General features: G+C 41.7%; 1 protein-coding gene and 30 non-coding genes across 38 annotated transcripts; 30 read left to right on the top strand and 1 right to left on the bottom strand.

The window, feature by feature from the left end:
* Positions 1-157: 157 nt before the first annotated feature.
* Positions 158-27,941, bottom strand: map4k1 (mitogen-activated protein kinase kinase kinase kinase 1). Of its 8 annotated transcripts, none has more exons than XM_086125522.1 (31): positions 27,551-27,941; positions 25,527-25,584; positions 25,367-25,457; positions 25,104-25,168; positions 24,950-25,005; positions 24,225-24,272; positions 22,544-22,586; positions 22,399-22,471; positions 22,184-22,315; positions 22,052-22,114; positions 21,320-21,401; positions 20,030-20,140; positions 19,808-19,889; positions 8,209-8,261; positions 8,069-8,112; positions 7,933-7,980; positions 7,807-7,852; positions 7,563-7,716; positions 6,957-7,045; positions 5,438-5,516; positions 5,275-5,351; positions 4,875-4,935; positions 4,676-4,778; positions 4,527-4,585; positions 3,630-3,712; positions 3,361-3,538; positions 2,502-2,570; positions 2,340-2,444; positions 1,396-1,516; positions 1,231-1,325; positions 158-630 (listed from the first exon to the last, which is right to left on the bottom strand). In XM_086125522.1, the coding sequence occupies exons 1-31, from the start codon at positions 27,650-27,652 to the stop codon at positions 524-526; spliced, it is 2,577 nt and encodes an 858-aa protein (XP_085981648.1). In that variant the 5' UTR covers positions 27,653-27,941; the 3' UTR covers positions 158-523. The 8 variants fall into 8 exon arrangements, 6 of the variants coding, with proteins under 6 accessions (XP_085981648.1, XP_085981650.1, XP_085981647.1 ...); XM_086125524.1 differs by having other exon boundaries at positions 159-630; positions 3,630-3,715; positions 6,957-7,021; XM_086125521.1 differs by having other exon boundaries at positions 160-630; positions 3,630-3,715.
* trnak-uuu (transfer RNA lysine (anticodon UUU)) lies at positions 8,796-8,868 on the top strand. The gene has a single exon. It is a non-coding gene; the product is annotated as a tRNA-Lys (tRNA).
* On the top strand, positions 9,284-9,356 carry trnak-cuu (transfer RNA lysine (anticodon CUU)). Its single transcript has one exon. It is a non-coding gene; the product is annotated as a tRNA-Lys (tRNA).
* Positions 9,524-9,595, top strand: trnak-cuu (transfer RNA lysine (anticodon CUU)). Its single transcript has one exon. It is a non-coding gene; the product is annotated as a tRNA-Lys (tRNA).
* Positions 9,756-9,828, top strand: trnak-uuu (transfer RNA lysine (anticodon UUU)). The gene has a single exon. It is a non-coding gene; the product is annotated as a tRNA-Lys (tRNA).
* Positions 9,995-10,067, top strand: trnak-uuu (transfer RNA lysine (anticodon UUU)). Its single transcript has one exon. It is a non-coding gene; the product is annotated as a tRNA-Lys (tRNA).
* Positions 10,505-10,577, top strand: trnak-cuu (transfer RNA lysine (anticodon CUU)). Its single transcript has one exon. It is a non-coding gene; the product is annotated as a tRNA-Lys (tRNA).
* On the top strand, positions 10,784-10,856 carry trnak-uuu (transfer RNA lysine (anticodon UUU)). The gene has a single exon. It is a non-coding gene; the product is annotated as a tRNA-Lys (tRNA).
* On the top strand, positions 11,505-11,577 carry trnak-uuu (transfer RNA lysine (anticodon UUU)). The gene has a single exon. It is a non-coding gene; the product is annotated as a tRNA-Lys (tRNA).
* Positions 12,240-12,312, top strand: trnak-uuu (transfer RNA lysine (anticodon UUU)). The gene has a single exon. It is a non-coding gene; the product is annotated as a tRNA-Lys (tRNA).
* Positions 12,487-12,559, top strand: trnak-uuu (transfer RNA lysine (anticodon UUU)). The gene has a single exon. It is a non-coding gene; the product is annotated as a tRNA-Lys (tRNA).
* Positions 12,995-13,067, top strand: trnak-uuu (transfer RNA lysine (anticodon UUU)). Its single transcript has one exon. It is a non-coding gene; the product is annotated as a tRNA-Lys (tRNA).
* Positions 13,233-13,305, top strand: trnak-uuu (transfer RNA lysine (anticodon UUU)). Its single transcript has one exon. It is a non-coding gene; the product is annotated as a tRNA-Lys (tRNA).
* trnak-uuu (transfer RNA lysine (anticodon UUU)) lies at positions 13,662-13,734 on the top strand. Its single transcript has one exon. It is a non-coding gene; the product is annotated as a tRNA-Lys (tRNA).
* Positions 13,908-13,980, top strand: trnak-uuu (transfer RNA lysine (anticodon UUU)). Its single transcript has one exon. It is a non-coding gene; the product is annotated as a tRNA-Lys (tRNA).
* trnak-cuu (transfer RNA lysine (anticodon CUU)) lies at positions 14,379-14,451 on the top strand. Its single transcript has one exon. It is a non-coding gene; the product is annotated as a tRNA-Lys (tRNA).
* On the top strand, positions 14,658-14,730 carry trnak-uuu (transfer RNA lysine (anticodon UUU)). Its single transcript has one exon. It is a non-coding gene; the product is annotated as a tRNA-Lys (tRNA).
* trnak-uuu (transfer RNA lysine (anticodon UUU)) lies at positions 14,901-14,973 on the top strand. The gene has a single exon. It is a non-coding gene; the product is annotated as a tRNA-Lys (tRNA).
* On the top strand, positions 15,140-15,212 carry trnak-cuu (transfer RNA lysine (anticodon CUU)). The gene has a single exon. It is a non-coding gene; the product is annotated as a tRNA-Lys (tRNA).
* trnak-uuu (transfer RNA lysine (anticodon UUU)) lies at positions 15,419-15,491 on the top strand. Its single transcript has one exon. It is a non-coding gene; the product is annotated as a tRNA-Lys (tRNA).
* Positions 16,140-16,212, top strand: trnak-uuu (transfer RNA lysine (anticodon UUU)). Its single transcript has one exon. It is a non-coding gene; the product is annotated as a tRNA-Lys (tRNA).
* Positions 16,424-16,496, top strand: trnak-uuu (transfer RNA lysine (anticodon UUU)). Its single transcript has one exon. It is a non-coding gene; the product is annotated as a tRNA-Lys (tRNA).
* Positions 16,661-16,732, top strand: trnak-cuu (transfer RNA lysine (anticodon CUU)). The gene has a single exon. It is a non-coding gene; the product is annotated as a tRNA-Lys (tRNA).
* trnak-uuu (transfer RNA lysine (anticodon UUU)) lies at positions 16,939-17,011 on the top strand. The gene has a single exon. It is a non-coding gene; the product is annotated as a tRNA-Lys (tRNA).
* On the top strand, positions 17,178-17,250 carry trnak-uuu (transfer RNA lysine (anticodon UUU)). Its single transcript has one exon. It is a non-coding gene; the product is annotated as a tRNA-Lys (tRNA).
* trnak-uuu (transfer RNA lysine (anticodon UUU)) lies at positions 17,621-17,693 on the top strand. The gene has a single exon. It is a non-coding gene; the product is annotated as a tRNA-Lys (tRNA).
* Positions 17,868-17,940, top strand: trnak-uuu (transfer RNA lysine (anticodon UUU)). Its single transcript has one exon. It is a non-coding gene; the product is annotated as a tRNA-Lys (tRNA).
* Positions 18,376-18,448, top strand: trnak-uuu (transfer RNA lysine (anticodon UUU)). Its single transcript has one exon. It is a non-coding gene; the product is annotated as a tRNA-Lys (tRNA).
* Positions 18,614-18,686, top strand: trnak-uuu (transfer RNA lysine (anticodon UUU)). Its single transcript has one exon. It is a non-coding gene; the product is annotated as a tRNA-Lys (tRNA).
* trnak-uuu (transfer RNA lysine (anticodon UUU)) lies at positions 19,039-19,111 on the top strand. The gene has a single exon. It is a non-coding gene; the product is annotated as a tRNA-Lys (tRNA).
* Positions 19,523-19,595, top strand: trnak-uuu (transfer RNA lysine (anticodon UUU)). Its single transcript has one exon. It is a non-coding gene; the product is annotated as a tRNA-Lys (tRNA).

Genomic DNA, 27,941 nt, shown 5'->3' with positions numbered 1-27,941 from the left:
AGTTAGTACTTGAGCAGTTTTTTCATTAAACACTAAAGTAATTATTTGGTGAACTACATTTTACACAGTGATATTCTAAAATAACAATACTCTTCGTTGACTACAATTAATTTTCGATATATTTTTGTATTTGCACTGTAATATTGTTCTCATTAATGCATGAATAGTACTATTTGTTTCTCTATTTTATAGACATAAACCACTCACCCCAACTGCTCAAATATTTGCACGGTTTTATTCGTTTATAAATTCTTATAGCTTTTACTTGACTCTTCAAAACAATAAAACTTTTGGAATATTGAATCTTATAATTTATTTATAAAACAATGACATATTACTGGACAAGTCATTTTGTGGAGACTTTAAGTTACTTTAATACATGGCAGTGCAACACCGGTCATTGCACCACTGACTGACAATCTAGCGACTGGATCCCACTGAAACCAGTTTCACCAAGTGAGGGCAAGGCTCCCGTATCTTATGAATGCTGCAGGGAAACGCCACGTGTCCCGTAGTGCTTTGCTCACGGGCCATCAGGGAAGCATGACGTAATTCTCAGCAATCTCCAGCAAATACAGGTTGGACAGCCCCGAGGGGTCCTTGGTCTGGTGCGTCTCCATGACAACCATCCTGCATGGACGTCACAGTGTATGCTGTTATCGCCCAACATTTTGTTAAGTTTATGTTCAAGTATGATATTTAGAGGTACAGGACAGCACTACAGGAAGTCATGAAGCATAAGTAAAATAAATTGTCCATTTGGCTATTCATTGTTCCCATCAAAGAGAGAATAGAGAGTATGCTCTAATTATTGTATTGCGGCTTCATATGCGTTTAAGTTGCAGTTATTTGAAGATTTATAACGCCTATGCTAATTTCTGTCTAGGCACTTTATGCTAAGAAGCAAGCTAACTTTCATCAGATCGAGGTATTCATTTTCACGTATGACAGTTGGCCACGATTTTGTAATGGACATTGTAATACTGCCACATTCAGGACTGAAGTGGAACTACAACATCTGGATCATCCAGATTTTATTTTCCTCGGGTCGTTGGGCCTTGGCGGAGCTCAGCCAATCATTTCATGAACTAGCTTACTTCAAGTTTCTAATTGGGCAAAATGGATTTACTTATGAGGGTTAAAGTGGAAAAAATTTGGTCACAACTGATACCCATTTTGAAATGCAACTCACAATTACCGACAGGACTGAAGTGGAACTATAGCACCTACCACCACCACCCCCGCCGCCCCAATGACAGATTGGTTGTCCGACTGAATGACGTTGTTGTAACATTGCCTTTTCTTGAAAGTGGCTTTCGACAGAACTATGTTGTGGACAAAAATGTTTTAAATGACACTGGTTTGGAATCAGATGTAAAGAACAAAATGTCAAACCTGTCAGATTGTACCAGCCGGAATATTTTCTTGGGGTCGGTGTTCTCCTCTAACACTTTGCCTTTTTTTGTCCTTAACCAGCCGTGACGCCACACCGCTAAAAATGTGTCCTCCAAATACACTGCAGAGAAAAATAAATGACTGAGTTGTTGTGATCTCTTTAGTATGGTTTGTTACTGTACTCAGACCCTGGGTACTTCAGTTGGTAAGACTTTTAATCTCAAGGTCCAGGGCTCAAGTCCCTTTTCAGCTACTACCATTTGAACAATACGAGCAAAATAAAAGTCCTGTGATAAGCTTCAAGCAGTGGTTTTAATTTAAAATTTAATCCATATGTTGGTTAGGGAGCTTTTGTTGTTTGTTTGTTTTTTTGTGTGTTTTTGAGAAGTCAGTTGTTACCATACACCAGTGGTGGGTGAAGCGATCCAAACATTTCAGACAATTACTTTTTATTGACACATTTATGTATTTTACTTTTTTCAGTTATTTACATTCTGTCCTGGTTTTGACTAAAAGTCACCCACCCATCCAACCATTTTATAATCTGCTTCCCCTCACAAGGGCCGCGGGCGTGCTGGTGCCGATTCTAGCTGTCTTCTGGGCAGTAGGCGGGGTACACCCTGAACTGGTTGCCAGCCAAACGCTATTATATTATTATGCATCCACATTTAAAAACTATTGGAATGAGTAATCGGTTTCAACAAAAGTGGCCTTTTATTTACTGCTATCTGATTATTACCATGACAGTATTTCTGACGATTAGTAACGGTGCAATGACAGCTCTCCTTTCTTAATTAGTTGATAAATGTAGTTTGCATATACCACTGTTTCTAATCTTTTGAGCAGCATATTTAGCCAAATGAAAAGAATCTTACAAAGAACCACATTACTCACAATGCAACATGCTCACACACCACTCGCGCTTCTTTTATGTTACCACCCACCTACAGATTCCACATTGTGTGAGAAGGTGGTCTTGTGAGGCTGGCCGCTCTTTAGTTCCCCCTCTAAATTTACGATGTGTGCTGCTCCTGCAGTGTGAAAGATGACTGACACATGAATGAAAAACAATACACAGTATGAGGATGAAATGAACATGAATTTACCTTCTAATAGGACCAGCAGCGAGTTGCTGTCCAACTGGTTGACTTGCATGGTATCTGGGTAGCGTTGATCTGTGACAATATACACACAGTTTGAATCTTTATAAAATGTGTACGAGATCTCTTGATGGATGCAAGTTTTATCAAGCCCCTGTGCGCGGGCAATACATGCACAGTACAGGCATGAACATATGCATGTGCAGTGAATATTAAAAACCAACACGTGCCATCTATTTTTAATTAGTAAGAGGTGGGAGGTGACCTTAACTACAGGAAGGAGGCTTTGTCGTTGCTCTCCCTTCGTTCTATGTGTCGGCACAGACGGTGGCTTGTGGCTCGTTCTGTCCATAATGTGACTGGAGCCACGCTTATTAATGAAAATGTTTGAAGGTTTCATGCCATCAAAATTGTTATATGCTTAAGATCATCAAATGAGTCTTTGACATGGTTTATGTTTGACATCTATGCAGTTTGTCAACTATATCTGCAAAAGCCAATGAACTGCAAACGGCATGCAAAATACCTTCCCACCTCGTAGTTGATAGCCATCCACTCAACTCAAATGTCTGTGACAGCTCATCAGCATCAAGAATGTACATGACATCCTGGAGTAAAAAAAACAATAGGCGCTGTTTGTAGGCCCCAGGAGTTGATAACTCCTGCTGCCAGTCACGAGACTATACAAAAGCCTGAAGAAAGCTGTGCCAGGGAGTTACCAGATCTTTCTTTCACACACACACACACACACACACACACACACACACACACACACACACACACACACACACACACACACACACACACACACACACACACACACACACGCGCACACATACACACACACACACACACACAGGCTCACCCGTGTCAGTGCGCATGAACCAGGAAGTGCTCGAGTTGAGGTTGATGTACTCCAAAGCGACAGGCAGTGTGTCACCGGACCCCCGAGAGACACCAATGCAGACCAGTGGGTACTCCTGCTGGGGGTCCAGCACTGTCTCAAACACCCGCAGTGCGTTGGTGAGGGGGAAGTCAAAATGCTACATTGATAGAACAACATCATACTCGTTTGTGAAGTGCTTTATTAAACAAAATAAATAAAACATCTCCCCTTGTTGTAGCTCTGCCCACCTTGATCAGCATGAATTTGTTCATTGGCTCATACCACTGCAGCAGCACCACACTAGACTCCAGCGCACAGCACAGGAAGTTGTCTGCTGAAAAAAGTAACACACGCCTCAAAAATATCAGACGGGGAGAATGGTGTAGTGAGGTGTAGTTAGGAGAGATGGTATAGTTGGGAAAGGAGGATGAGGCAGAAGGTATCATTTGGCAGAAATTAGGTGGATGGAGAAGGGTGTAGGTGTAGTTCAGAAGAGAGGTTCAGGATGAGGAGGCAACAAGCTGTAGTTAGGAGAAGAGGAGGATGTAGATTGGCGTAGTGAGGAGAGGATGGGGCAAGGAGGTATCCTTAGAAGAAAAGGACAGATGAAGGTTTAGTTTGGAGAGATGGAGGCAAAGACATACAGTTGGATGTATTGAGGGTGGAGATAGGAAAGGAAGAAGGGCAGATGAGCCTCGGATATATAGGATATGGTAGTTAGAAGAGAAGAGAGAGAAGTGGAGTGAGGATGTTAAGTCAGGGCAAATGATACAGAAAAGAGAGGAGCAGGTTAGAAAGTGTACTTGGGAAAAGACAAGGATGAAGAGGCAAAGAGGTCAAGTTAGGAGAGGATGCGGCATGAGGAGTGGATGAGCAAGGCGATCTAGTTGGGATAGGAATGGAGGAAGGTTTCGTTAGAAGAAGAGGGGGCAAAGAAGGTGTGGTTCAGCTGGATGAACACGGCAAGGAGGCTTAGTGGGAAAAGGCAGAGATGTACTCTAGCTAGAAGAGGAAAGGAGTTGTTAGGAGAGGAGGAGGCAGGGAAATCTTGTGAGGAGAAGCAAAGGCACAGATGTTGTTAGAAGGCGAAGAAGGTGTAGAAAGGAACCCATAATATTTGTGGTAATTATCGTGTTTGCGAATACCGACGGAACACGTCCTGCATCCTTTGGTGTCAGCAATTTTACACGTCACTGCACATCTCCTAACGACACGGAACATATTTCCTTGGGTGAGTTAAGGATCTACAAAACCCACGTTGAAAATGGAGATGTGGTGCAGCATCTGGCATTACCGCGGCAACAGCCGATGAGTGGGCAAAGCCACCATCCTTTGGTCCCTGCGAGCCTGCTCGTAAAGTTCCTTCAGTGAATGGGAGTGAAGCTGTGAGGATTTACCTGAAAAAAACAAATGACAGGATCTTTTAGGAGGAGATCCTTCATATATTACTTAATATGTTCCTCCAAGTCCATGAGAAGGAGATTAAGACATACCTGAGACAGACATGAGTACATTGTGGCAGCTATAGACCCAGGTGCACTTGCCAGGATACAACTGGACGAGAGGAAAACAGAGCATCCGGTTAGCATTTTCTTAAGGAGACCAGGGGAAGGTCAATTAGAAATAATCAACAAAACAAAAAATGTCGATGGTAAGCTTGATGACATGTCCACGCTCAATGTAGGTATCATATAAGATTAATATGATAGCTCCTCTCGCCAGTTACACATGATAACCAGCATGTCAGATTATGCTGGATCACATTCACACACTCAAAATACGGGTAAAAAAAGATTAATGCGAGCGCTCGTCTCACCAGTTATTCATGACAACCACCTCAATGCACGATAGAAATCAATAAAATCCACAGAATAACCCAGAAATTAAGCATACCAGCTCCATGGTGGCCTCCGAGCTATTGAGTTTGATTGTGTAGATACCCTCCTCTGTGCCCACGACCAGGTGCTGCTCTAGAGAGTGAGGTATCAGAAACACACAATGAGTCGCACACTGAAAATAATTTTTTTAAAAAAGAGGAGTGTTCCCTTTTTGGTACCTTTGGTGTCTGGGTGTTCCCAGGTGGTGGTGCACTTTACTTTGAGAGGACAGCCTTGGAAAATCTTCTTAAAGTAGATCTGAACCAGGAGGGAGGACACTGCACTGTACCACCTCAGATAGTTTGCAAGTTCTTTACTGAGACACATGTAAGCTCAGAGCCGGGATAGTTCGAGAGATTATCAGAGTCACCTTGGTCCATTAAAGTCCATCCACAAAGTCATAAAAGTTGATGAAGTCACAAAAGTTCCTCAATCAACTCTGTCAATAGTGTCACAAAATAAAGCCACTAACGCCCATTAACTAATAGTCAGGTAACTCCATCAACAAAGTCACTACAGTAAAGTCACTGAAGACAATAAATAAATCATAAAATTCCATCACTGAAGATACAAGTCAATCGCTCATCCAGCAAGTTTAGTCGTCCGTTACCACAGGTGTGCCTGAAATTAGCAGTGGACTATTGAAAAAACACAGCTGGGATGTCCCAGTTTGTAGAGCCTTAGAATTTAATTTGAGGATGCTGGGTTCCAGTCCCTGTACAGACCATCCATCCATTTTCCGAACCGCTTGATCCTCACTAGGGTCGCGGGGGGTGCTGGAGCCTATCCCAGCCGTCTTCGGGCAGTAGGCGGGGGACACCCTGAATCATTTGCCAGCCAATCGCAGGGCACACAGAGACGAACAACCATCCACGCCCACACTCACACCTAGGGACAATTTAGAGCGTCCAATCAGCCTGCCATGCATGTTTTTGGAATGTGGGAGGAAACCGGAGCACCCGGAGAAAACCCACGCAGGCCCGGGGAGAACATGCAAACTCCACACAGGGAGGCCGAAGCTGGAATCGAACCCGGCACCTCTGCACTGTGAAGCCGACGTGCTAACCACTGGACTACCGGGCCGCCCTCTAAAAAAAGAAAACAACTTTTTTTTTCTTCAGAAAAAAAATACTAGAAAAATCTGATGTCTTTATAACATGCTGTATATTTCAATTAAGTCTTTGTAACAGCAGAATCAGTTTATATGAGCATAGTTGTCTGAGGAAGGGCAAATGCTTTCTATGAGGCGTTGGAGATTTTTCTGCTATCTGTACTTCATCTGAGTATTCATTTTACTGATAATGTTGTACTTTTACTCCCTACATATGCAGACGTATTCCCAATAAAGTCACTTCAGTCTATCAATAAAAGCACTGGTTAATCAAGTCTGGTAATAATTTCAGTGGTCCGTCATAAATCTGCATTTGTTATAGTCTGCAGTGGTTAAAAAGCAACAATAACAGGCAGCACCTGGGTAGTTGAGTTGGTTTGCCGTCAAGGGTCAAGTTCAAGTGTTCTTACTTAAAGGGACAGTGCGTGAAGATTTGTGGCTTTTTCACTGTTCATTAATTCAAAAACCCATGATCAATAATTAGTAAAAAAAAAATTGTTGTATCATACCAATGTATTTTTTTTAAAGGTAATTGTAGGTGAAGGGTTAAAGTGGAATAATAAGAGCGAGTGGACTTGGACTCATACCTGTGACGAAGGTTGCTGGTGTCTTTTCGGAGGCAGCTCAGGAGGTAAGGGCGCCACCTGTTGCCCTAACAACGGAAAGGGCATACGGTCTGCATCATGCACGTGCACGCACGCACACACACACACACACACACACACACACACACAAATCAAGTTACTAAATTAGTAAAATCGCTCAAAAAAGTCACAAAAATTCATTCCATTAAGTCAGCAAAAACCATCAATAAAGTCAGTGAAGGCCATTAATGAAGTCACTAAATAAAGTTTCTAAAGTCGTATACATCTCTAAAATAAGGTCGCCAAAGAGCATCAATGCAGTCACTTCAGTTGATTAGTTAATGGATTCACAAATGTGCATCAATCAAGTCATTAAAATCCATCAATCAAGTCTCTAAAAAAACAAGTCTCTCAATAGAATCACAAAATAAAGTCCATGAATAAAGTAACAAAAGGCCATCAATAAATTCACAAAACAATGTCAAAAAAGTATCAATAAAATGCCCAGTGCCCACCGAAGCACATCGACAAATAAATTGAATAATTAAAGTGAGTTAAGTGCATGTGTGTGTGTGTGTGTGTGTGTGTGTGTGTGTATGTATGTCTGACCTGAGTGTGTGGTGAGTCTCCGGTGTGGAGCTGCTTTGACGTGTGTCCCACTAGACGTCCTGACGAGGGGCGAGGGGACGCACAGTGAAGAGAGTTTTACAGCACCATCGTCTTCTACCCAAATTACTTCCTCTGAGCTCGAGCGCACTTCGGGCTATATGCACACACACACACACACACATTTTGATTAATTTAGGGACATTAAGTCAGGGATTAAATTAAATCCTGTGATCGTTTTGTTTACCCTGGGAGGAAGTGGAGGTGGCGTTTGGTCCGCTGGCATTGTGACACTGTGGGCAGACAAAGAGTGTGTGTGCGTGCTCATGCGTGTGTGTGTGTGTGTGTGTGTGTGTGTGTGTGTGAGCCTTACGCATCCACATCATCATAGTCGTCATCTGAAGAATCTGAGTCCTTGTCCCTGACACACAAAATGAGCACACTTTTAAATATATATTCAATGTTGGTATGGTGTGCAAGTGTATGTGTGTGTGTGTGTGTGTGCATACCTCAGTGGATGTGTGTTGATGCCATGTGAGCTTCCTGAACGCATCTGCACAGAGCACATAAGAAGCATGTCACTATAGTAGGAGCATTGCATGGATGATTGTATGTGGAAGTATGCATGGGTGTTTTTACAAAGGCTCACAGTTGTATTTGCTGATTCTTTCTTAAGAGGCCTCTGGGAGTAGATGTGCTCCACTGCAACACACAACGTTCATTTAAACAAATCAAACATGGTGACAATAATTCAGTCTCAATTGTAGCAAAAGAGAAACATGGGCCTTTGTGACCATGACTAACAGCACGACATGAAAAACATCGAAATACGATTTGCCCCACCTCCAGGTATTTTTGTGTACGGTATGTGGATGTAATGTTTGCATACTTTTAAATATGAACGTTTGTTGGTGAATGTCTGAGACTACAGGCAGTTGACAACAGACCACTTAGAAGTATAACCATACAGGAGTAAATTGGATGGGAAGAGCCACTGTCCAAAATGTCATTGTTTATCTGATGATTGATGTTATTTCAAGGAAGAAACATCACAGGTACCAGCATATTTAAAATATAGAAACAGTACAGTATTCAAATTTTACATATTTGAGACAAAGATTACAACAGTAAACATATTTAATGAACTCTTTAAGGACGCATGTCTTCAATCCAGTCCACCCGTACGATATTGTACTTTTATTTTGGAGTAGACTGGTGAGACAGAAGCTGCACAGAGCCTGGATAGCTCAGTCAGTAGAGCATCAGACTTTTAATCTGAGGGTCCAGGGTTCAAGTCCCTGTTCAGGTGATATAATTGAACTGCTAATTGTGAACTTCATGTGAAAGACATTTTCCTGTTGTTGTCAGCTGATCATTCTGAGTCATAACATTGACTCTTCAGAACGTTTGTCCTTAATTGCAACAACTGGCAGAAACAATTAAATCATTTGAGTCTGCCAGGAAAGTCTGGAAAGTCTACACAGAGCCTGTGGAGCTCAGTCGGTAGAGCATCAGACTTTTTATCTGAGAATCCAGGGTTCAAGTCCCTGTTCAGACGATATAGTTGACCTGGTAACTGTTAACTTTACGTGATAGACATTTTTCTGTTGTTGTCATCTGACAGTTTCGAGTCATAACAATCACTCTTCAGAATGTTTGTCCTTGATTGCAGAAACAATGAAATCATTTGAGTCTGCCAAGAATGTCTGGAAAGTTCACACAGAGCCTGGATAGCTCAGTTGGTAGAGCATCAGACTCTTAATCTGAGGGCCCAGGATTCAAATCCCTGTTCAGGCGATATAGTTGACCGGGTGATCATTAATCAATTTTATCAGACATTTTTCTGTTGTTGTCAGATGACAGTTCTGAGTCGCAACACTCACTCTTCAGAATGTTTGTCCTCGATTGTAATATAAAATAAAATTATTTGAGTCTGCCAAGAAAGTCTGAAAAGCCTACACAAAGCCTGGATAGCTCAGTTGGTAGAGCTCAAACTCTTAATCTGAGGGTCCAGGGTTCAAGTCCCTGTTCAGGCGATGTAGTTGATCTGATATCAAAAACATGAAGAGAAAAACATTTCCCTGTTGTTGAAAGCAGCCAGAGAACTCATGAAGGAAGCATGTCTTCAGTCCAGCCCCACCCCCCTATATTGTACTTTTATTTTGGAGTAGACCGGTGAGACAGAAGCTGCACAGAGCCTGGATAGCTCAGTCAGTAGAGCATCAGACTTTTAATCTGAGGGTCCAGGGTTCAAGTCCCTGTTCAGGCGACATTGTTGACCTGGTGTTAACTTTACGTGAAAGACATTTTTCTGTTGTTGTCAGCTGACAGTTCTGAGTCATAACAATCACTCTTCAGAATGTTTGTCCTCGATTGCAATGAGATAAAATACAATTATTTGAGTCTGCCAAGAAAGTCTGAAAAGCCTACACAGAGCCTGGATAGCTCAGTCAGTAGAGCATCAGACTTTTAATCTGAGGGTCCAGGGTTCAAGTCCCTGTTCAGGCGACATAGTTGACCGGGTCATCGTTAATCAATATTATCAGACATTTTTCTGATAAAATTGGTCTGATTTCAAAAAAACCTGAAGAGAAAAACATTTTCCTGTTGTTGAAAGCAGCCATAGAGCTCATGAAGGACGCATGTCTTTACTCCCCCCCCCCCCCCCCCGTCATGATATTGTACTTTTATTTTGGAGTAGACGGGTAAAACAGAAGCAGGTTAGCTCAGTCAGTAGAGCATCAGATTTTTAATCTGAGGGTCCAGGGTTCAAGTCCCTGTTCAGGTGATATAACTGACCTGCTAATGACGTGATAGACATTTTTCTGTTGTTGTCAGCTGACAGTTCTGAGTCATAACAATCACTCTTCAGAATATTTGTCCTTAATTGCAGAAACAATGAAAACATTTGAGTCTGCCAAGAATGTCTGGAAAGTTCACACAGAGCCTGGATAGCTCAGTTGGTAGAGTATCAGACTCTTAATCTGAGGGTCCAGGGTTCAAGTCCCTCTTCAGGCGATGTAGTTGATCTGATATCAAAAACCTGAAGAAAAAAACATTTTCCTGTTGTTGAAAGCTGATACTTCAAAGTATCCCACAAAAAAGCATCAACGAAGTCCAACAATTCAGCCATAGAGCTCATGAAGGATGCGTGTCTTCAGTTCAGTCCACACGATATTGTACATTGATTTTGGAGTAGACCCCTGAGAGAGCAGCTGCACAGAGCCTGGATAGCTCAGTCAGTAGAGCATCAGACTTTTAATCTGAGGGTCCAGGGTTCAAGTCCCTGTTCAGGCGATATAATTGACCTGCTAATTATGATCTTTACTTGAAAGACATTTTCCTGTCGTTGTCAGCTGATCGTTCTGAGTCGTAACATTGACGCTTCAGAATGTTTGTCCTTTATTGCAACTGACAGAAACAATGAAATCATTTGAGTCTGCCAAGAAAGTATGGAAAGTCCACGCAGAGCCTGTGGAACTCAGTCGGTAGAGCATCTTTTAATCTGAGAGTCCAGGGTTCAAGTCCGTGTTCAGGCGATATAATTGACCTGCTAATTATGAACTTTACTTGAAAGACATTTTCCTGTCGTTGTCAGCTGATCGTTCTGAGTCGTAACATTGACGCTTCAGAATGTTTGTCCTTTATTGCAACTGACAGAAACAATGAAATCATTTGAGTCTGCCAAGAAAGTATGGAAAGTCCACGCAGAGCCTGTGGAGCTCAGTCGGTAGAGCATCTTTTAATCTGAGAGTCCAGGGTTCAAGTCCGTGTTCAGACGATATAGTTGACTTGGTAATCATTAACTTTACGTGAAAGACATTTTTCTGTTGTTGTCAGATGACAGTTCTGAGTCGTAACACTCACTCTTCAGAATGTTTGTCCTCGATTGCATAAAATACAATTATTTGAGTCTGCCAAGAAAGTCTGAAAAGCCTACACAGAGCCTGGATAGCTCAGTCAGTAGAGCATCAGACTTTTAATCTGAGGGTCCAGGGTTCAAGTCCCTGTTCAGGCGATATAGTTGACCGGGTCCTCGTTAATCAATTTTATCAGACATTTTTCTGATAAAATTGGTCTGATTTCAAAAATAACTGAAGAGAAAAACATTTTCCTGTTGTTGAAAGCAGCCATAGAGCTCATGAAGGACGCATGTCTTCAGTCCCCCCCCCCCCCCCCCCCGTCACGATATTGTACTTTTCATTTTGGAGTAGACCGGTGAGACAGAAGCAGGTTAGCTCAGTCAGTAGAGCGTCAGATTTTTAATCTGAGGGTCCAGGGTTCAAGTCCCTGTTCAGACGATATAATTGACCTGCTAATCATGAACTTTACTTGAAAGACATTTTCCTGTCGTTGTCAGCTGATCGTTCTGAGTCCGAACATTGACTCTTCAGAATGCTTGTCCTGGATTGCAAGCAATATGAGAGAAAGAATCAAATCATTTGAGTATGCCAATAAACTCTGTAAAGTCTAAAAATGAAGTCATTCATGTCCACAAATAGTCAATCAACTCCATCAATAAGGTCTGTCAAACATGAGTTCACAAACTTAATTTAAACGTGGGGGAAGTTGAGATGGTATGGATTCATGAATTTCATGAAGGTAGCATGTCTTCAGTTGTCCCTCCCGTCCCACGATATTGTACTTTTATTCTGGAGTAGACCTTTTAGACAGGTCAGAGCCTAGATAGCTCAGTTGGTAGAGCATCAGATTTTTAATCTGAGGGTCCAGGGTTCAAGTCCCTGTTCAGGCGATATTGTTGACCTGGTAATCGTTAACTTTACGTGAAAGACATTTTTCTGTTGTTGTCAGCTGACAGTTCTGAGTCGTAACACTCACTCTGCAAAATGTTTGTCCTCGATTACAATCAGAGGGGAACAATAAAATCATTTGAGTCTGCCAAGAAAATCTGAACAGCCTACACAGAGCCTGGATAGCTCAGTCGGTAGAGCATCAGACTTTTAATCTGAGGGTCCAGGGTTCAAGTCCCTGTTCAGGCGATATAATAGACCTGCTAGTCGTGAACTTTACATGAAAGAAATTTTCCTGTCGTTGTCAGCTGATCGTTCTGAGTCGGAACATTGACTCTTCAGAATGCTTGTCCTGGATTGCAAGCAATATGAGAGAAAGAATCAAATCATTTGAGTATGCCAATAAACTCTGTAAAGTCTAAAAATGAAGTCATTCATGTCCACAAATAAAGTCAATCAACTCCATCAATAAGGTCTGTCAAGCATGAGGTCACAAACTTAATTTAAACGTGGGGGAAGTTGAGATGGTATGGATGTTTCTGGGCCGCATCAAGTATTCCACAAAAAGTATCAACAAAGTCCAACAATGCAGCCATGGAGCTCATGAAGGTAGCATGTCTTCAGTTGTCCCTCCCGTCCCACGATATTGTACTATTCTGGAGTAGACCTTTTAGACAGCTCAGAGCCTGGAAAGCTCAGTCGGTAGAGCATCAGACTTTTAATCTGAGGGTCCAGGGTTCAAGTCCCTGTTCAGGCGATATTGTTGAACTGGTTAACGTTACATGAAAGACATTTTTCTGTTGTTGTCAGCTGACAGTTCTGAGTCGTAACATTGACTCTTCAAAATGTTTCTCCATTTCAATCAGAGGGGAACAATAAAATAATTTGAGTCTGCCAAGAAAGTCTGAACAGCCTACACAGAGCCTGCATGGCTCAGTCGGTAGAGCATCAGACTTTTAATCTGAGGGTCCAGGGTTCAAGTCCCTGTTCAGGCGATATAATAGACCTGCTAATCGTGAACTTTACGTGAAAGAACTTTTCCTGTCGTTGTCAGCTGATCGTTCTGAGTCGGAACATTGACTCTTCAGAATGCTTGTCCTGGATCAAGTCCCTGTTCAGGCGATATAGTTGACCGGGTAATCGTTAATCAAATTTATCAGATATTTTTCTGATAAAATTGGTCTGATTTCAAAAAAACCTGAAGAGAAAAACATTTTCCTGTTGTTGAAAGCAGCCATAGAGCTCATGAAGGACGCATGTCTTCAGTCCAGTCCCCCCCCCCCCCCCCCCCCGGTCACATGATATTGTACTTTTATTTTGGAGTAGACCGGTGAGACAGAAGCTGCACAGAGCCTGGATAGCTCAGTAAGTAGAGCATCAGACTTTTAATCTGAGGGTCCAGGGTTCAAGTCCCTGTTCAGGTGATATAATTGACCTGCTAATCGTGAACTTTACGTGAAAGAGATTTTCCCGTCGTTGTCAGCTGATCGTTCTGAGTCGTAACATTGACTCTTCAGAATGTTTGTCCTTGATTGCAACTGACAGAAACAATGAAATCATTTGAGTCTGCCAAGAAAGTCTGAAAAGCCTACTCAGAGCCTGGATAGCTCAGTCGGTAGAGCTTCAGACTTTTAATTTGAGGGTCCAGGGTTCAAGTCCCTGTTCAGGCGATATAATAGACCTGCTAATCGTGAAGTTTACGTGAAAGAAATTTTCCTGTCGTTGTCAGCCGATCGTTCTGAGTCGGAACATTGACTCTTCAGAATGCTTGTCCTGGATTGCAAGCAATATGAGAGAAACAATGAAATCATTTGAGTCTGCCAAGAAAGTCCACGCAGAGCCTGTGGAGCTCAGTCGGTAGAGCATTTTTTAATCTGAGGGTCCAGGGTTCAAGTCCCTGTTCAGGCGACATTGTTGACATCGTTAACTTTACGTGAAAGACATTTTTCTGTTGTTGTCAGCTGACAGTTCTGAGTCATAACAATCACTCTTCAGAATGTTTGTCCTTAATTGCAGAAACAATGAAAACATTTGAGTCTGCCAAGAATGTCTGGAAAGTTCACACAGAGCCTGGATAGCTCAGTTGGTAGACCATCAGACTCTTAATCTGAGGGTCCAGGGTTCAAGTCCCTGTTCAGGCGATGTAGTTGATCTGATATCAAAAACCTGAAGAAAAAAACATTTTCCTGTTGTTGAAAGCTGATACTTCAAAGTATCCCACAAAAAAGCATCAACGAAGTCCAACAATTCAGCCATAGAGCTCATGAAGGATGCGTGTGTTCAGTTTAGTCCACACGATATTGTACTTTTATTTTGGAGTAGACCCCTGAGAGACCAGCTGCACAGAGCCTGGATAGCTCAGTCGGTAGAGCATCAGACTTTTAATCTGAGGGTCCAGGGTTCAAGTCCCTGTTCAGGCGACATTGTTGACCTGGTAATCGTTAACTTTACGTGAAAGACATTTTTCTGTTGTTGTCAGATGACAGTTCTGAGTCGCAACACTCACTCTTCAGAATGTTTGTCCTCGATTGCAGTGATATAAAATACAATTATTTGAGTCTGCCAAGAAAGTCTGAAAAGCCTACACAGAGCCTGGATAGCTCAGTCAGTAGAGCATCAGATTTTTAATCTGAGGGTCCAGGGTTCAAATCCCTGTTCAGGCGATATACTTGACCTGGTAATCGTTAACTTTACGTGATAGACATTTTTCTGTTGTTGTCAGCTGACAGTTCTGAGTCATAACAATCACTCTTCAGAATGTTTGTCCTTAATTGCAGAAACAATGAAAACATTTGAGTCTGCCAAGAATGTCTGGAAAGTTCACACAGAGCCTGGATAGCTCAGTTGGTAGAGCATCAGACTCTTAATCTGAGGGTCCAGGGTTCAAGTCCCTGTTCAGGCGATGTAGTTGATCTGATATCAAAAACCTGAAGAGAAATACATTTTCCTGTTGTTGAAAGCTGATACTTCCAAGTATCCCACAAAAAAGCATCAACGAAGTCCAACAATTCAGCCATAGAGCTCATGAAGGATGCGTGTCTTCAGTTCAGTCCACACGATATTGTACATTGATTTTGGAGTAGACCCCTGAGAGAGCAGCTGCACAGAGCCTGGATAGCTCAGTCAGTAGAGCATCAGACTTTTAATCTGAGGGTCCAGGGTTCAAGTCCCTGTTCAGGCGATATAATTGACCTGCTAATTATGATCTTTACTTGAAAGACATTTTCCTGTCGTTGTCAGCTGATCGTTCTGAGTCGTAACATTGACGCTTCAGAATGTTTGTCCTTTATTGCAACTGACAGAAACAATGAAATCATTTGAGTCTGCCAAGAAAGTATGGAAAGTCCACGCAGAGCCTGTGGAACTCAGTCGGTAGAGCATCTTTTAATCTGAGAGTCCAGGGTTCAAGTCCGTGTTCAGGCGATATAATTGACCTGCTAATTATGAACTTTACTTGAAAGACATTTTCCTGTCGTTGTCAGCTGATCGTTCTGAGTCGTAACATTGACGCTTCAGAATGTTTGTCCTTTATTGCAACTGACAGAAACAATGAAATCATTTGAGTCTGCCAAGAAAGTATGGAAAGTCCACGCAGAGCCTGTGGAGCTCAGTCGGTAGAGCATCTTTTAATCTGAGAGTCCAGGGTTCAAGTCCGTGTTCAGACGATATAGTTGACTTGGTAATCATTAACTTTACGTGAAAGACATTTTTCTGTTGTTGTCAGATGACAGTTCTGAGTCGTAACACTCACTCTTCAGAATGTTTGTCCTAGATTGCATAAAATACAATTATTTGAGTCTGCCAAGAAAGTCTAAAAAGCCTACACAGAGCCTGGATAGCTCAGTCGGTAGAGCATCAGACTTTTCATCTGAGGGTCCAGGATTCAAGTCCCTGTTCAGGCGATATAGTTGACCGGGTAATCATTAATCAATTTTATCAGACATTTTTCTGATAAAATTGGTCTGATTTAAAAAAAAACTGAAGACAAAAACATTTCCCTGTTGTTGAAAGCAGCCAGAGAGCTCATGAAGGAAGCATGTCTTCAGTCCAGCCCCACCCCCCTATATTGTACTTTTATTTTGGAGTAGACCGGTGAGACAGAAGCTGCACAGAGCCTGGATAGCTCAGTCAGTAGAGCATCAGACTTTTAATCTGAGGGTCCAGGGTTCAAGTCCCTGTTCAGGCGATATAATTGACCTGCTAATTGTGAACTTTACGTGAAAGACATTTTTCTGTTGTTGTCAGATGACAGTTCTGAGTCGTAACACTCACTCTTCAGAATGTTTGTCCTCGATTGCATAAAATAAAATTATTTGAGTCTGCCAAGAAAGTCTGAAAAGCCTACACAAAGCCTGGATAGCTCAGTTGGTAGAGCTCAAACTCTTAATCTGAGGGTCCAGGGTTCAAGTCCCTGTTCAGGCGATGTAGTTGATCTGATATCAAAAACATGAAGAGAAAAACATTTTCCTGTTGTTGAAAGCTGATACTTCAAAGTATCCCACAAAAAAGCATCAACGAAGTCCAACAATTCAGCCATAGAGCTCATGAAGGATGCGTGTGTTCAGTTTAGTCCACACGATATTGTACTTTTATTTTGGAGTAGACCCCTGAGAGACCAGCTGCACAGAGCCTGGATAGCTCAGTCGGTAGAGCATCAGACTTTTAATCTGAGGGTCCAGGGTTCAAGTCCCTGTTCAGGCGACATTGTTGACCTGGTGTTAACTTTACGTGAAAGACATTTTTCTGTTGTTGTCAGCTGACAGTTCTGAGTCATAACAATCACTCTTCAGAATGTTTGTCCTCGATTGCAATGAGATAAAATACAATTATTTGAGTCTGCCAAGAAAGTCTGAAAAGCCTACACAGAGCCTGGATAGCTCAGTCAGTAGAGCATCAGACTTTTAATCTGAGGGTCCAGGGTTCAAGTCCCTGTTCAGGCGATATAATTGACCTGCTAATCATGAACTTTACTTGAAAGACATTTTCCTGTCGTTGTCAGCTGATCGTTCTGAGTCGGAACATTGACTCTTCAGAATGCTTGTCCTGGATTGCAAGCAATATGAGAGAAAGAATCAAATCATTTGAGTATGCCAGTAAAGTCTAAAAATGAAGTCATTCATGTCCACAAATAGTCAATCAACTCCATCAATAAGGTCTGTCAAACATGAGGTCACAAACTTAATTTAAACGTGGGGGAAGTTGAGATGGTATGGATTCATGAATTTCATGAAGGTAGCATGTCTTCAGTTGTCCCTCCCGTCCCACGATATTGTACTTTTATTCTGGAGTAGACCTTTTAGACAGGTCAGAGCCTAGATAGCTCAGTTGGTAGAGCATCAGATTTTTAATCTGAGGGTCCAGGGTTCAAGTCCCTGTTCAGGCGATATTGTTGACCTGGTAATCGTTAACTTTACGTGAAAGACATTTTTCTGTTGTTGTCAGCTGACAGTTCTGAGTCGTAACACTCACTCTGCAAAATGTTTGTCCTCGATTACAATCAGAGGGGAACAATAAAATCATTTGAGTCTGCCAAGAAAGTCTGAACAGCCTACACAGAGCCTGGATAGCTCAGTCGGTAGAGCATCAGACTTTTAATCTGAGGGTCCAGGGTTCAAGTCCCTGTTCAGGTGATATAATAGACCTGCTAGTCGTGAACTTTACATGAAAGAAATTTTCCTGTCGTTGTCAGCTGATCGTTCTGAGTCGGAACATTGACTCTTCAGAATGCTTGTCCTGGATTGCAAGCAATATGAGAGAAAGAATCAAATCATTTGAGTATGCCAATAAACTCTGTAAAGTCTAAAAATGAAGTCATTCATGTCCACAAATAAAGTCAATCAACTCCATCAATAAGGTCTGTCAAGCATGAGGTCACAAACTTAATTTAAACGTGGGGGAAGTTGAGATGGTATGGATGTTTCTGGGCCGCATCAAGTATTCCACAAAAAGTATCAACAAAGTCCAACAATGCAGCCATGGAGCTCATGAAGGTAGCATGTCTTCAGTTGTCCCTCCCGTCCCACGATATTGTACTATTCTGGAGTAGACCTTTTAGACAGCTCAGAGCCTGGAAAGCTCAGTCGGTAGAGCATCAGACTTTTAATCTGAGGGTCCAGGGTTCAAGTCCCTGTTCAGGCGATATTGTTGAACTGGTTAACGTTACATGAAAGACATTTTTCTGTTGTTGTCAGCTGACAGTTCTGAGTCGTAACATTGACTCTTCAAAATGTTTCTCCATTTCAATCAGAGGGGAACAATAAAATAATTTGAGTCTGCCAAGAAAGTCTGAACAGCCTACACAGAGCCTGCATGGCTCAGTCGGTAGAGCATCAGACTTTTAATCTGAGGGTCCAGGGTTCAAGTCCCTGTTCAGGCGATATAATAGACCTGCTAATCGTGAACTTTACGTGAAAGAACTTTTCCTGTCGTTGTCAGCTGATCGTTCTGAGTCGGAACATTGACTCTTCAGAATGCTTGTCCTGGATCAAGTCCCTGTTCAGGCGATATAGTTGACCGGGTAATCGTTAATCAAATTTATCAGATATTTTTCTGATAAAATTGGTCTGATTTCAAAAAAACCTGAAGAGAAAAACATTTTCCTGTTGTTGAAAGCAGCCATAGAGCTCATGAAGGACGCATGTCTTCAGTCCAGTCCCCCCCCCCCCCCCCGGTCACATGATATTGTACTTTTATTTTGGAGTAGACCGGTGAGACAGAAGCTGCACAGAGCCTGGATAGCTCAGTAAGTAGAGCATCAGACTTTTAATCTGAGGGTCCAGGGTTCAAGTCCCTGTTCAGGCAATGTAATTGACCTGCTAATCGTGAACTTTACGTGAAAGATGTTTTCCTGTCGTTGTCAGCTGATTGTTCTGAGTCGTAACATTGACTCTTCAGAATGTTTGTCCTTTATTGCAACTAATGACAGAAACAATGAAATCATTTGAGTCTGCCAAGAAAGTCTGGAAAGTCCACGCAGAGCCTGTGGAGCTCAGTCTGTAGAGCATCTTTTAATCTGAGAGTCCAGGGTTCAAGTCCCTGTTCAGACGATATAGTTGACCTGGTAATCGGTAACTTTACGTGATAGACATTTTTCTGTTGTTGTCAGCTGACAGTTCTGAGTCATAACAATCACTCTTCAGAATGTTTGTCCTTGATTGCAGAAACAATGAAATCATTTGAGTCTGCCAAGAATGTCTGGAAAGTTCACACAAAGCCTGGATAGCTCAGTCGGTAGAGCATCAGACTTTTCATCTGAGGGTCCAGGGTTCAAGTCCCTTTTCAGGTGATATAGTTGACCGGGTAATTGTTAATCATTTTTCTGACGAAATTGGTCTGATATAAAAAAAAAACCCTGAAGAGAAACATCAGACTAATTTTTTATCTGAGGGTCCAGATTTCAAGTCCTGTTTCAGACAATCATTGAAATGTTGCAGGAAATACTGTACCTTATTATAGTTCATGAAGAATTTTATTCTGTATGAGTGTGTGCTGTCTTACACTTGGTGTCTGAGTGTTTCCTCTCTACCCAGTTGTGTTTGCTGATAGACTGGATCCTCTTCAAAGATCCGGGCACACTCACCTTCAATCCAAACAAATGAAGTAAATGTTCTCAGTGTAGAAATACAATTGGAGACAGTCAAGTTTGGGGTCCTGTTTGGCCTCAAATGAATTTAAAATCTAGTCAAATTATTGTTATGATATCATGTTTGTATCTCAGACCTCCATTTCGTCATCATCAGTTGCTGGGCAGAAATTCTCAGGGTGTCGACATTTCTCCAGCAGGTCCAGAGTCAGCGCTCGGCTCAGGCTCTGCTGGCTCAGAAACATGTGCTGTGACATAAAGGTAAGCAAGAGTCACAGTTAGGGTTTCAGGTTAATGTTTAAAATTAGGTTTTTGAGTCTGGGTTAGGGTTTCTAATTCAGGTTTTAGAACAGAGTTAGGGTTTAATGTTATGGTTTTAAGACAGAGTTAAAGTTTGAAAATGGGGTTTTAAGCCTTGGTTCGGAGTTCAAAGTTGGTATCAAACCAGGGCTTTAAGAAGGGTTTCAAATTCGAGGTTCAAACAAGTGTGAAGCAAACTTGGCGATTTTTTGAGTACTTAGTGCTAAAACTATTTCAAGTCTACTTTCATAGTTATACCCATCGGAACACACTTAACAACAAAAATCATTTTGTCTGGCAATCTCTGGCGAGTGGCGTTATTTACAAAATGCCGAGTCGCCAGTCAACCATTGTATTGCATTGCTGATTGTCCTGTTAATTGCTCTTTGCCATTGTTCTTGAGTTGTTCGTTGAAATGCCTCAGCGGTGTGTGGCGATGCACTGTTCACATTCAGACAAACAATTGTTTGAGTGGCCAAAAGAAAGGGCATTTTAATGGACCAGAAAATTGGAATGACACAGAATGAAGGTTAGGGTTTCAAACAAGAGATGAGGCTTCATATTTGAGTTTCAAGCTTCGGTTAGGACTTCAAACTAAAGTGAGAGTTTAAAATATTCAAGTCTTCCAAGTCTTCAAGCCAAGGTTGAGGTTTCAAACATAGGCGATGGTTTTCAAAGTCGCGTTTGAAGCCAGGTTAAGTGTTTCACACTAATTAGGATTTCAAAGTCGGGTGTTACTCACAGTTTAGCGTGATAAGGGTTCCCAATGGCAGTTTCAAATTAAAGTTTCAATCCAAGGCTAGGTTTTTAAGTTAGGATTTTAACCAAGGGTTCAGGTTTGAAATTGGAGTTTCAACTAACGGTTACAGTTTCAAAGCAGCACCTCAAGCCAGATTCAGGGTTTCCAATTAGGGTTTCAAACAACAGTTTGGGCTTTCATTTGGGTTGCAAACGAGGGGCTCATAGTAGGGATTCAAACTTGCAAGCAGGGTTTATATTTAATAGGAGGGTTTAAAGCCAGAGTTGAGTTTTCAAATTTCGGTTTCAAGCCAGGACTATTGTTTCAAACTCGGGTTAGTATGTTAAATGTCAGGTTTCAAGGTACAGGTGATGATCATCTGACTGACTGAGAGCATCTTGGAAGCGCTCGGTCTCTTCTTGGGGTTCTTCACCAGCACAGCCTTCACAAAGTTGTAGAACATGGACGACCTGCACACAGTTAACACAGCACCTCACACCAGTACATCAACTTCTAGTAATGTCATATCACGTTACCATATCACAATGACACTGAAGCAAAAGTCACTAAAGTCCAACATTAAAGTAACTCAATTCGTTAAAGCCCATCAATAAAGTCACCCTGAACTCTATACCAGTCATTGCAGGGCACACTTAGACCAACAACGATTTATACTCACAATCACAATTGTGGGAGGAAAACGGAGTTACCCGGAATACCCAGAGAAAACCTAAGCAGACACAGGGAGCTCTTGCAAACTCCACACAGAAAGGCTGGAGGCCGTATTCGAACCACCGCCCTATGCACTGTGAGGCAGATGTGTCAATCAGTCGTCCACCATGCTGCCCCTCAGTAAAGTCCATCAATAAGATCACTTAATTCTGTCACTAAAGCCACAAAAGTGAATTCCAAAAGTTCATCAGTAAAGTCACAAAAGTCAACCAAATGAAGAAAGTCACAATGGACATCAATAAACTCAATCTACAAATTAATTCAATTAACTTACTGAAGTCCATAAGTCAAGTCACCATATTGTAATCATGACATCAAACCAACCTGATAGGACGCTTAATGTTGCATTCAAGAAAAGCAGGAATTCTAGAATGTCATTGAATGTTACCATTTTGCCTTGTCCTTCAATCTGGGAGGCTGGTAGCCACTCTTGGACATAAGAAACAGGACACTTAGGGAAGAGAAAACAGAATTAGATGATGATGATGATGATGATGATGATGATGATGATTTGTATTACCGTAGTGGATGGAGCTCAAACATGGGTGGCTGCAGCTCTGCTAGCTCGATGGCGGTGATGCCCACCGACCAGATATCACACAGCTCGTTGTAACCGCCTTTGATTTCCACCGCTGCCACCTCTGGCGCCATCCTGAGGGGAGGAGTGTAAATAGATCATGTGGTCAGTCAACTTTTTGACATCAACAATTTTTTGGGCTGAGGAGGTGAGCTCACCAGTATGGCGTCCCAATGAAGGACATCCGGCGAGCCAGCGTCGCCGTGATTTGGGCAGAGATTCCAAAGTCGGCTACATGACAGAGAAGACAAAAACATAAATGCAATTGTGTCAAGTTGATGAGTTGTTTCATGTTCCACCTACCCAACTTCACCTCGCCATGGTCGGTGAGGAGGATGTTAGCACCCTGGAGGGAAAACCGAAGAAGAAAACATCATACATACAGTCGCAATATGAATATTCATAGGCAGGAACAAAACGACATGGGGCTAAGGATACAGTCCTCAGGACTCCACAAGCAAATGACCTCTGTATTATCACACATATTTTCTGCACATCTGGTGTCGATATGGATCAAATGTATCATATTTATGTCATATGGTAATGCCTAAAGACCTCAAAAGCACCATATTTACACCATATACATACATAATATACACTTGAAATGTCGATTATTTATTTCATAATGAATGTAAATTGTTAATGGAGTAGGCCTGCCTCTTATTAAGTTTAAATTTAATGTTACATTTACATCCCATTTAATTTTTGGTGTTTATTTAATTTATTTATTGTTCTATACATCAACACATCTCTACAGTAAGATTCTTCATATTTAATTATGTACAATCCACAATAGATTTTTAAAAATATGAATACTTTTATCAAGAAATACATAGGAAGGTAAACACAAAACATGATGGTGCTATGGATACAACTCTTCGGGACTCCATAGCCATATAATCTTGGCCTTATTACAAAGGGTTCTCTCAATTAATTCTTGATAGACCTCTAATGTAACATATTAACACCACATGTAATGTTGATACAGATTAAATATGACCTAATTATTTTATCCATCCATCCATCCATTTTCTGCTCTGATTATCCTCAGGAGGGCCGTCTTAGGACATTAGGCGCTGTACACCCGTAACTGCTTGCCAGCCAATCGCAGGGCACACACAGACAAACAACCATCTACGGACAATTTAGAACCAACCATGCATGTTTTTAGAATGTGGGAGGAAACCGGAATACCCGGAGAAAACCTATGCAGGCACAGGGAGAACATGCCAATTCCACACAGGAAGGCCGGAGCCAGAATCGAACCCTGCACCTCTGCACTGTGAGGTCGACGCGCTAACCACTCGACCACCAGGCATTACATGTTTGTATGTCACTAATTAACCATATTTACACATATAATGTTTCCACCAATGTATTTATATCATATTCATGATGTCTACAATTCTGTTACACAATATTTACACCAATAGTCCATACATTCAATATATACATATAATATATTCACTTTCAAGTGTTGGTGCGGAATGCGGGCGTGTATTTTGGAACTGCATGCTGTTATCATGACGTCTCTTATGTTATATGTTTTGCAAAGTGCTTTGTTACTGCTGCAGCCATTGTGAAAGTGCTTTATAAATTAAGACGTATTCTGTGGTATTGAATTGTACTTTATTATTCACACCATATTTCCCGATCTTTAGACCTCAAATTTAATGTAGTTCAACATTCCTATTGTACATACCATTAACCTCATTAGCAACATTATTGCACCTCCAAAACAGTCACTTTTTAAGGAGACCCCAAAATGGCATGTTGGTGCGACCATTACATTACATTATCAAAGGAGAGCAAGACATTATCAACCATTTAGATTGGTTGCTAATTTGTAAAAATAACACCCACACATGTGGACTGAACAATAACATGGATTTTTACAATGAAATGATTTACTAAATTGCGAGCTATGAGGTTTTTGCTAGCAACATATATTCGACCATATTTACATCTGATTTAATGTGCTCACCTTGATATCTCTGTGCATTTTCCTCTGTACATGAAGGTAGTCCACACCCTAGTGTCACACACACACACACACACACGCACACACGCACACACACAATGTTTTTGGTATTCCTATCATTCGGATCATGTTTGGTATGATGATGATTATAAACACAGAGGGCCCGATTTTCATGCCCAACACAAGTCTAGTGCTAGTCCAAGTATGTTTATAAGGAACTGCAATATCTTGACTGAATGATGAAAAATTGACCAGGGTGGGCAGTAGGCACTTCCACTCCGATCGCTCGTGTCTGCGTGTGAAATACCCCTGCCCCCGCATAGCTGTGCCGCGCCCCAGGGGGCTGTTTTACAATATATAATTAAGATGATAATAATGATTCATCCAATGAACTGATCTCAACAATGATTCAGAGAGTTTGATGCACACCTTTGTCATATTTAAGACTGCATCTCTATTATATCAACCAAAATTAAGTTACTGTGCATCCTCTGCTGCACCACAATTTAGACCTGCCGCGAGCTGTTTTAAAGTCTAGTCTACTTTCAGTCTTCAAATTGTCAGGTAGACCAAGAGTCTAAAAAAGAAACCTCCTTTGACCCAGCATAGCGCCGCACGGTCCAAAAATGGTAAACTCGATTTGCCCTGGCACGAAAATGAAGACGCGCCAGTTTTTCGAGCGATCACACGTGTGCTATGTACAGAAGTAGAACCCATGGTGTGACTACCTGAAGCATCTCTCGGCAGACATACGCAATCTGTGCTTCTGACAGAGGACCGGTCGCTGTGAAATACAAATAAATAAGTTTCCGTGTCTTCTTATCAAATCAGATTTGTCAATCTTGATACGAAATCATAATTGTGATTATTGGTCATATTTACCGCTGTAGGCGTCCTGCAGGGAGCCCCCACCACAGAACTCCATGCAGATCCACAGTTTGTTGACCCTACATGTCAATCAATCAGTCACCAATACATCAAAGACAGTGTTTGAATTGAATGGCAGTCAAAAATAAATTTAGTCAGCTAGCTTAATGCTAATACATAGGGCAAAATGCCAAAGACAAGCTAACAAAACAAGCATTGATGTTTTGGTAGTTATAACCCATTAAGCAATGGAAATTTCAATTCAAATGTAGTCTGACCGTATGTAGCTGCCGTAATAAGCCACAATGTTGGCATGTTTGCAGCTCCTCACAATGAGTATTTCTTGCTGGATGGTAGAAAAGTCATCCTCTGGCGATACACAGACAAATGTTTGTAACAAGCTCAGCTACAAGAAAGCAAAAGGGATAACATTCTCACCGGGTTCGGTTTTAATAATCTTAATGGCTGCCAGGTCCCCGGTCTGCTTATTACGTGCCTAGACACACACACATACAAATAAAACACACTCACTGGATAGGTCACGCACAATTTATTTGTATTATTCTGGTAAATTTTACCATAAACAAGTTTTTATTATTACTAATTCCAGTTAACCTTGTGGGTTCTTTGCTGGCAATTTGTGTCCACCTTGCTTCATTTTCTTATTTTTTTTAACTTTTAATTCAGAAAACTTCCCAAGGACTTGGATTTTTGTCTGACTGTGCAATTTCTAATATTACCGGTAGTTCTTAAAATCTTTTTAAAAAACAGCATGAAAAATATTACTTTTTTAGTCACAAAAATAACACTCCACAGTAGTGGATTCTACTTTATTCAAATATGTAGTAATGTCATGATTAAAAAGAAGCAAATTGATTTTGAATTAGGATTTCATGATTCCAGGCCTGCGTGGGTTTTCTCCAGTACTCCGGTTCCCTCCCACATTCCAAAAGCATGCATGGCAGGCTGATTGAACACTCTAAATTGTCCCTAGCATGAGCATGGGTGGTTGGTTGTGTCTGTGCGCCCTGCGATTAGCTGGCAACCAGTTAAGGGTGTCCCCCGCCTACTGATGGGCTCCAGCACCCCCTGTGACCCTTGTGAGGATAAAGAGGATCAGAAAATGGATGGATGGAAGGATGGATTTCATGATTCATGAGTTCATTTCGTCACCTTCTGGTGTGCACCCCAGTGAGCAGTACACAGTAATACAGATTTAGATATATATAGATATAAACAAAGAATGAAGAACTACACAACTGAACTCCAGTAATATTTGTTCTTTTTTGCAAAGGATAAAGAATATATGACTGTGGTCATTTTTATATTGTCTGTCTACATTTGCTTTGAAATTTCCATCTCTTAATGGGTTATAACTACCAAAACATCAAAGCTTGTTTTGTTAGCTCGTCTTTGGTATTTTGCCCTATGCATTAGTATTAAGCTAGCTGACGAAATTCATTTGTGACATTGTACTTTAACCTGCACATGGGGTAAAACTAAAACGGATATTTTATACTAATAAAGGTTATGGGTACTGACAAATTGATGTTCATTAAAAAAAAATTAAAAAAGCAGTAAGAGCAAATGACATGAGAAAAATCCATCCATCCATCCATCCATTTTCCGAACCGCTTGATCCTCACTAGGGTCGCGGGGGGTGCTGGAGCCTATCCCAGCCATCTCCGGGCAGTAGGCGGGGGACACCCTGAATCAGTTGCCAGCCAATCGCAGGGCACACAGAGACGAACAACCATCCACGCCCACACTCACACCTAGGGACAATCTAGAGCGTCCAATCAGCCTGACATGCATGTTTTTATGGAATGTGGGAGGAAACCGGAGCACCCGGAGAAAACCCACGCAGGCCCGGGGAGAACATGCAAACTCCACACAGGGAGGCCGGAGCTGGAATCGAACCCGGTACCTCTGCACTGTGAAGCCGACATGCTAACCACTCGACTACCGGGCCGCCCACATGAGAAAAATAAATCCTAAAATGACAGACTATCGGTATGTGACCAAAAAGGGCCATGGACAAGATGAGACAGTCGTAAAATCGGACAATGCTGGAGGGTAAAGCACAGAAAGTGGACAAGGAACCAGTCTTCGTTGCATTCAAGTGGGAGCCGACTTTTTGATTGTGCTTTGACTCAGGTGCAGTCGCATACTTTCAGTTCTCGCTCGTTAAACCACTTCCTCCTGCGAGGCATCACCAAAGCAACAAAAGGGGTACGACAACGAGGCCAAATGTTTCTTATTGAGAAACACAATCAAATACTGGAATGTTGCTCACATTAATACAATGTTACACAGGGAAATCATTTTGAATGATTGAGTGGGGTCATGATTCAGTAGCATAAATCCTCCAATCCATCGATACGTAAGTTAATTTTGCAATAAAACATAAACAAGAAAACACTTTACATGCTGTGGATTTATTTAAAAGGTTAGCAACTGACCTTGTAAACGTCACCATAGGTTCCCCATCCGACCTTCAGCAGGATCTCAAAGTCATCCTGAGGGTTCCTGGTGGAGAAATCCTCTCGGTGTTGAAGATCCATCAATCGATTGAATTATTTCTCACGGGCACGCATACACCCAAGGATGCAAATAAAAATGACACAGATATACTGTACACTCAATGTGAGAGTTGATGAACAGCCACTTTTTCTGTGCCTCCAACTTGTGGTGTCGAGAAGCTGCTGAGGTACGCACACACACACCCAAATGCACCTTCCTGTTTCTCGCTCACTTGTTGGTCCCCTTTATCAGCCACTCGGCACCTTCTCGTATCTGCTCATTTGCAGTATCAATGCAAATTTGTGTGTGTGTGCGTGTGTGTGTGTGTGT

This window comes from Hippocampus guttulatus, chromosome 12, assembly GCF_054856545.1.
Source record: "Hippocampus guttulatus isolate MCC_2025c chromosome 12, RoL_Hgut_1.0, whole genome shotgun sequence".
Lineage (NCBI taxonomy): Eukaryota > Metazoa > Chordata > Actinopteri > Syngnathiformes > Syngnathidae > Hippocampus > Hippocampus guttulatus.
This window is presented reverse-complemented; position numbering and strand designations above follow the sequence as displayed.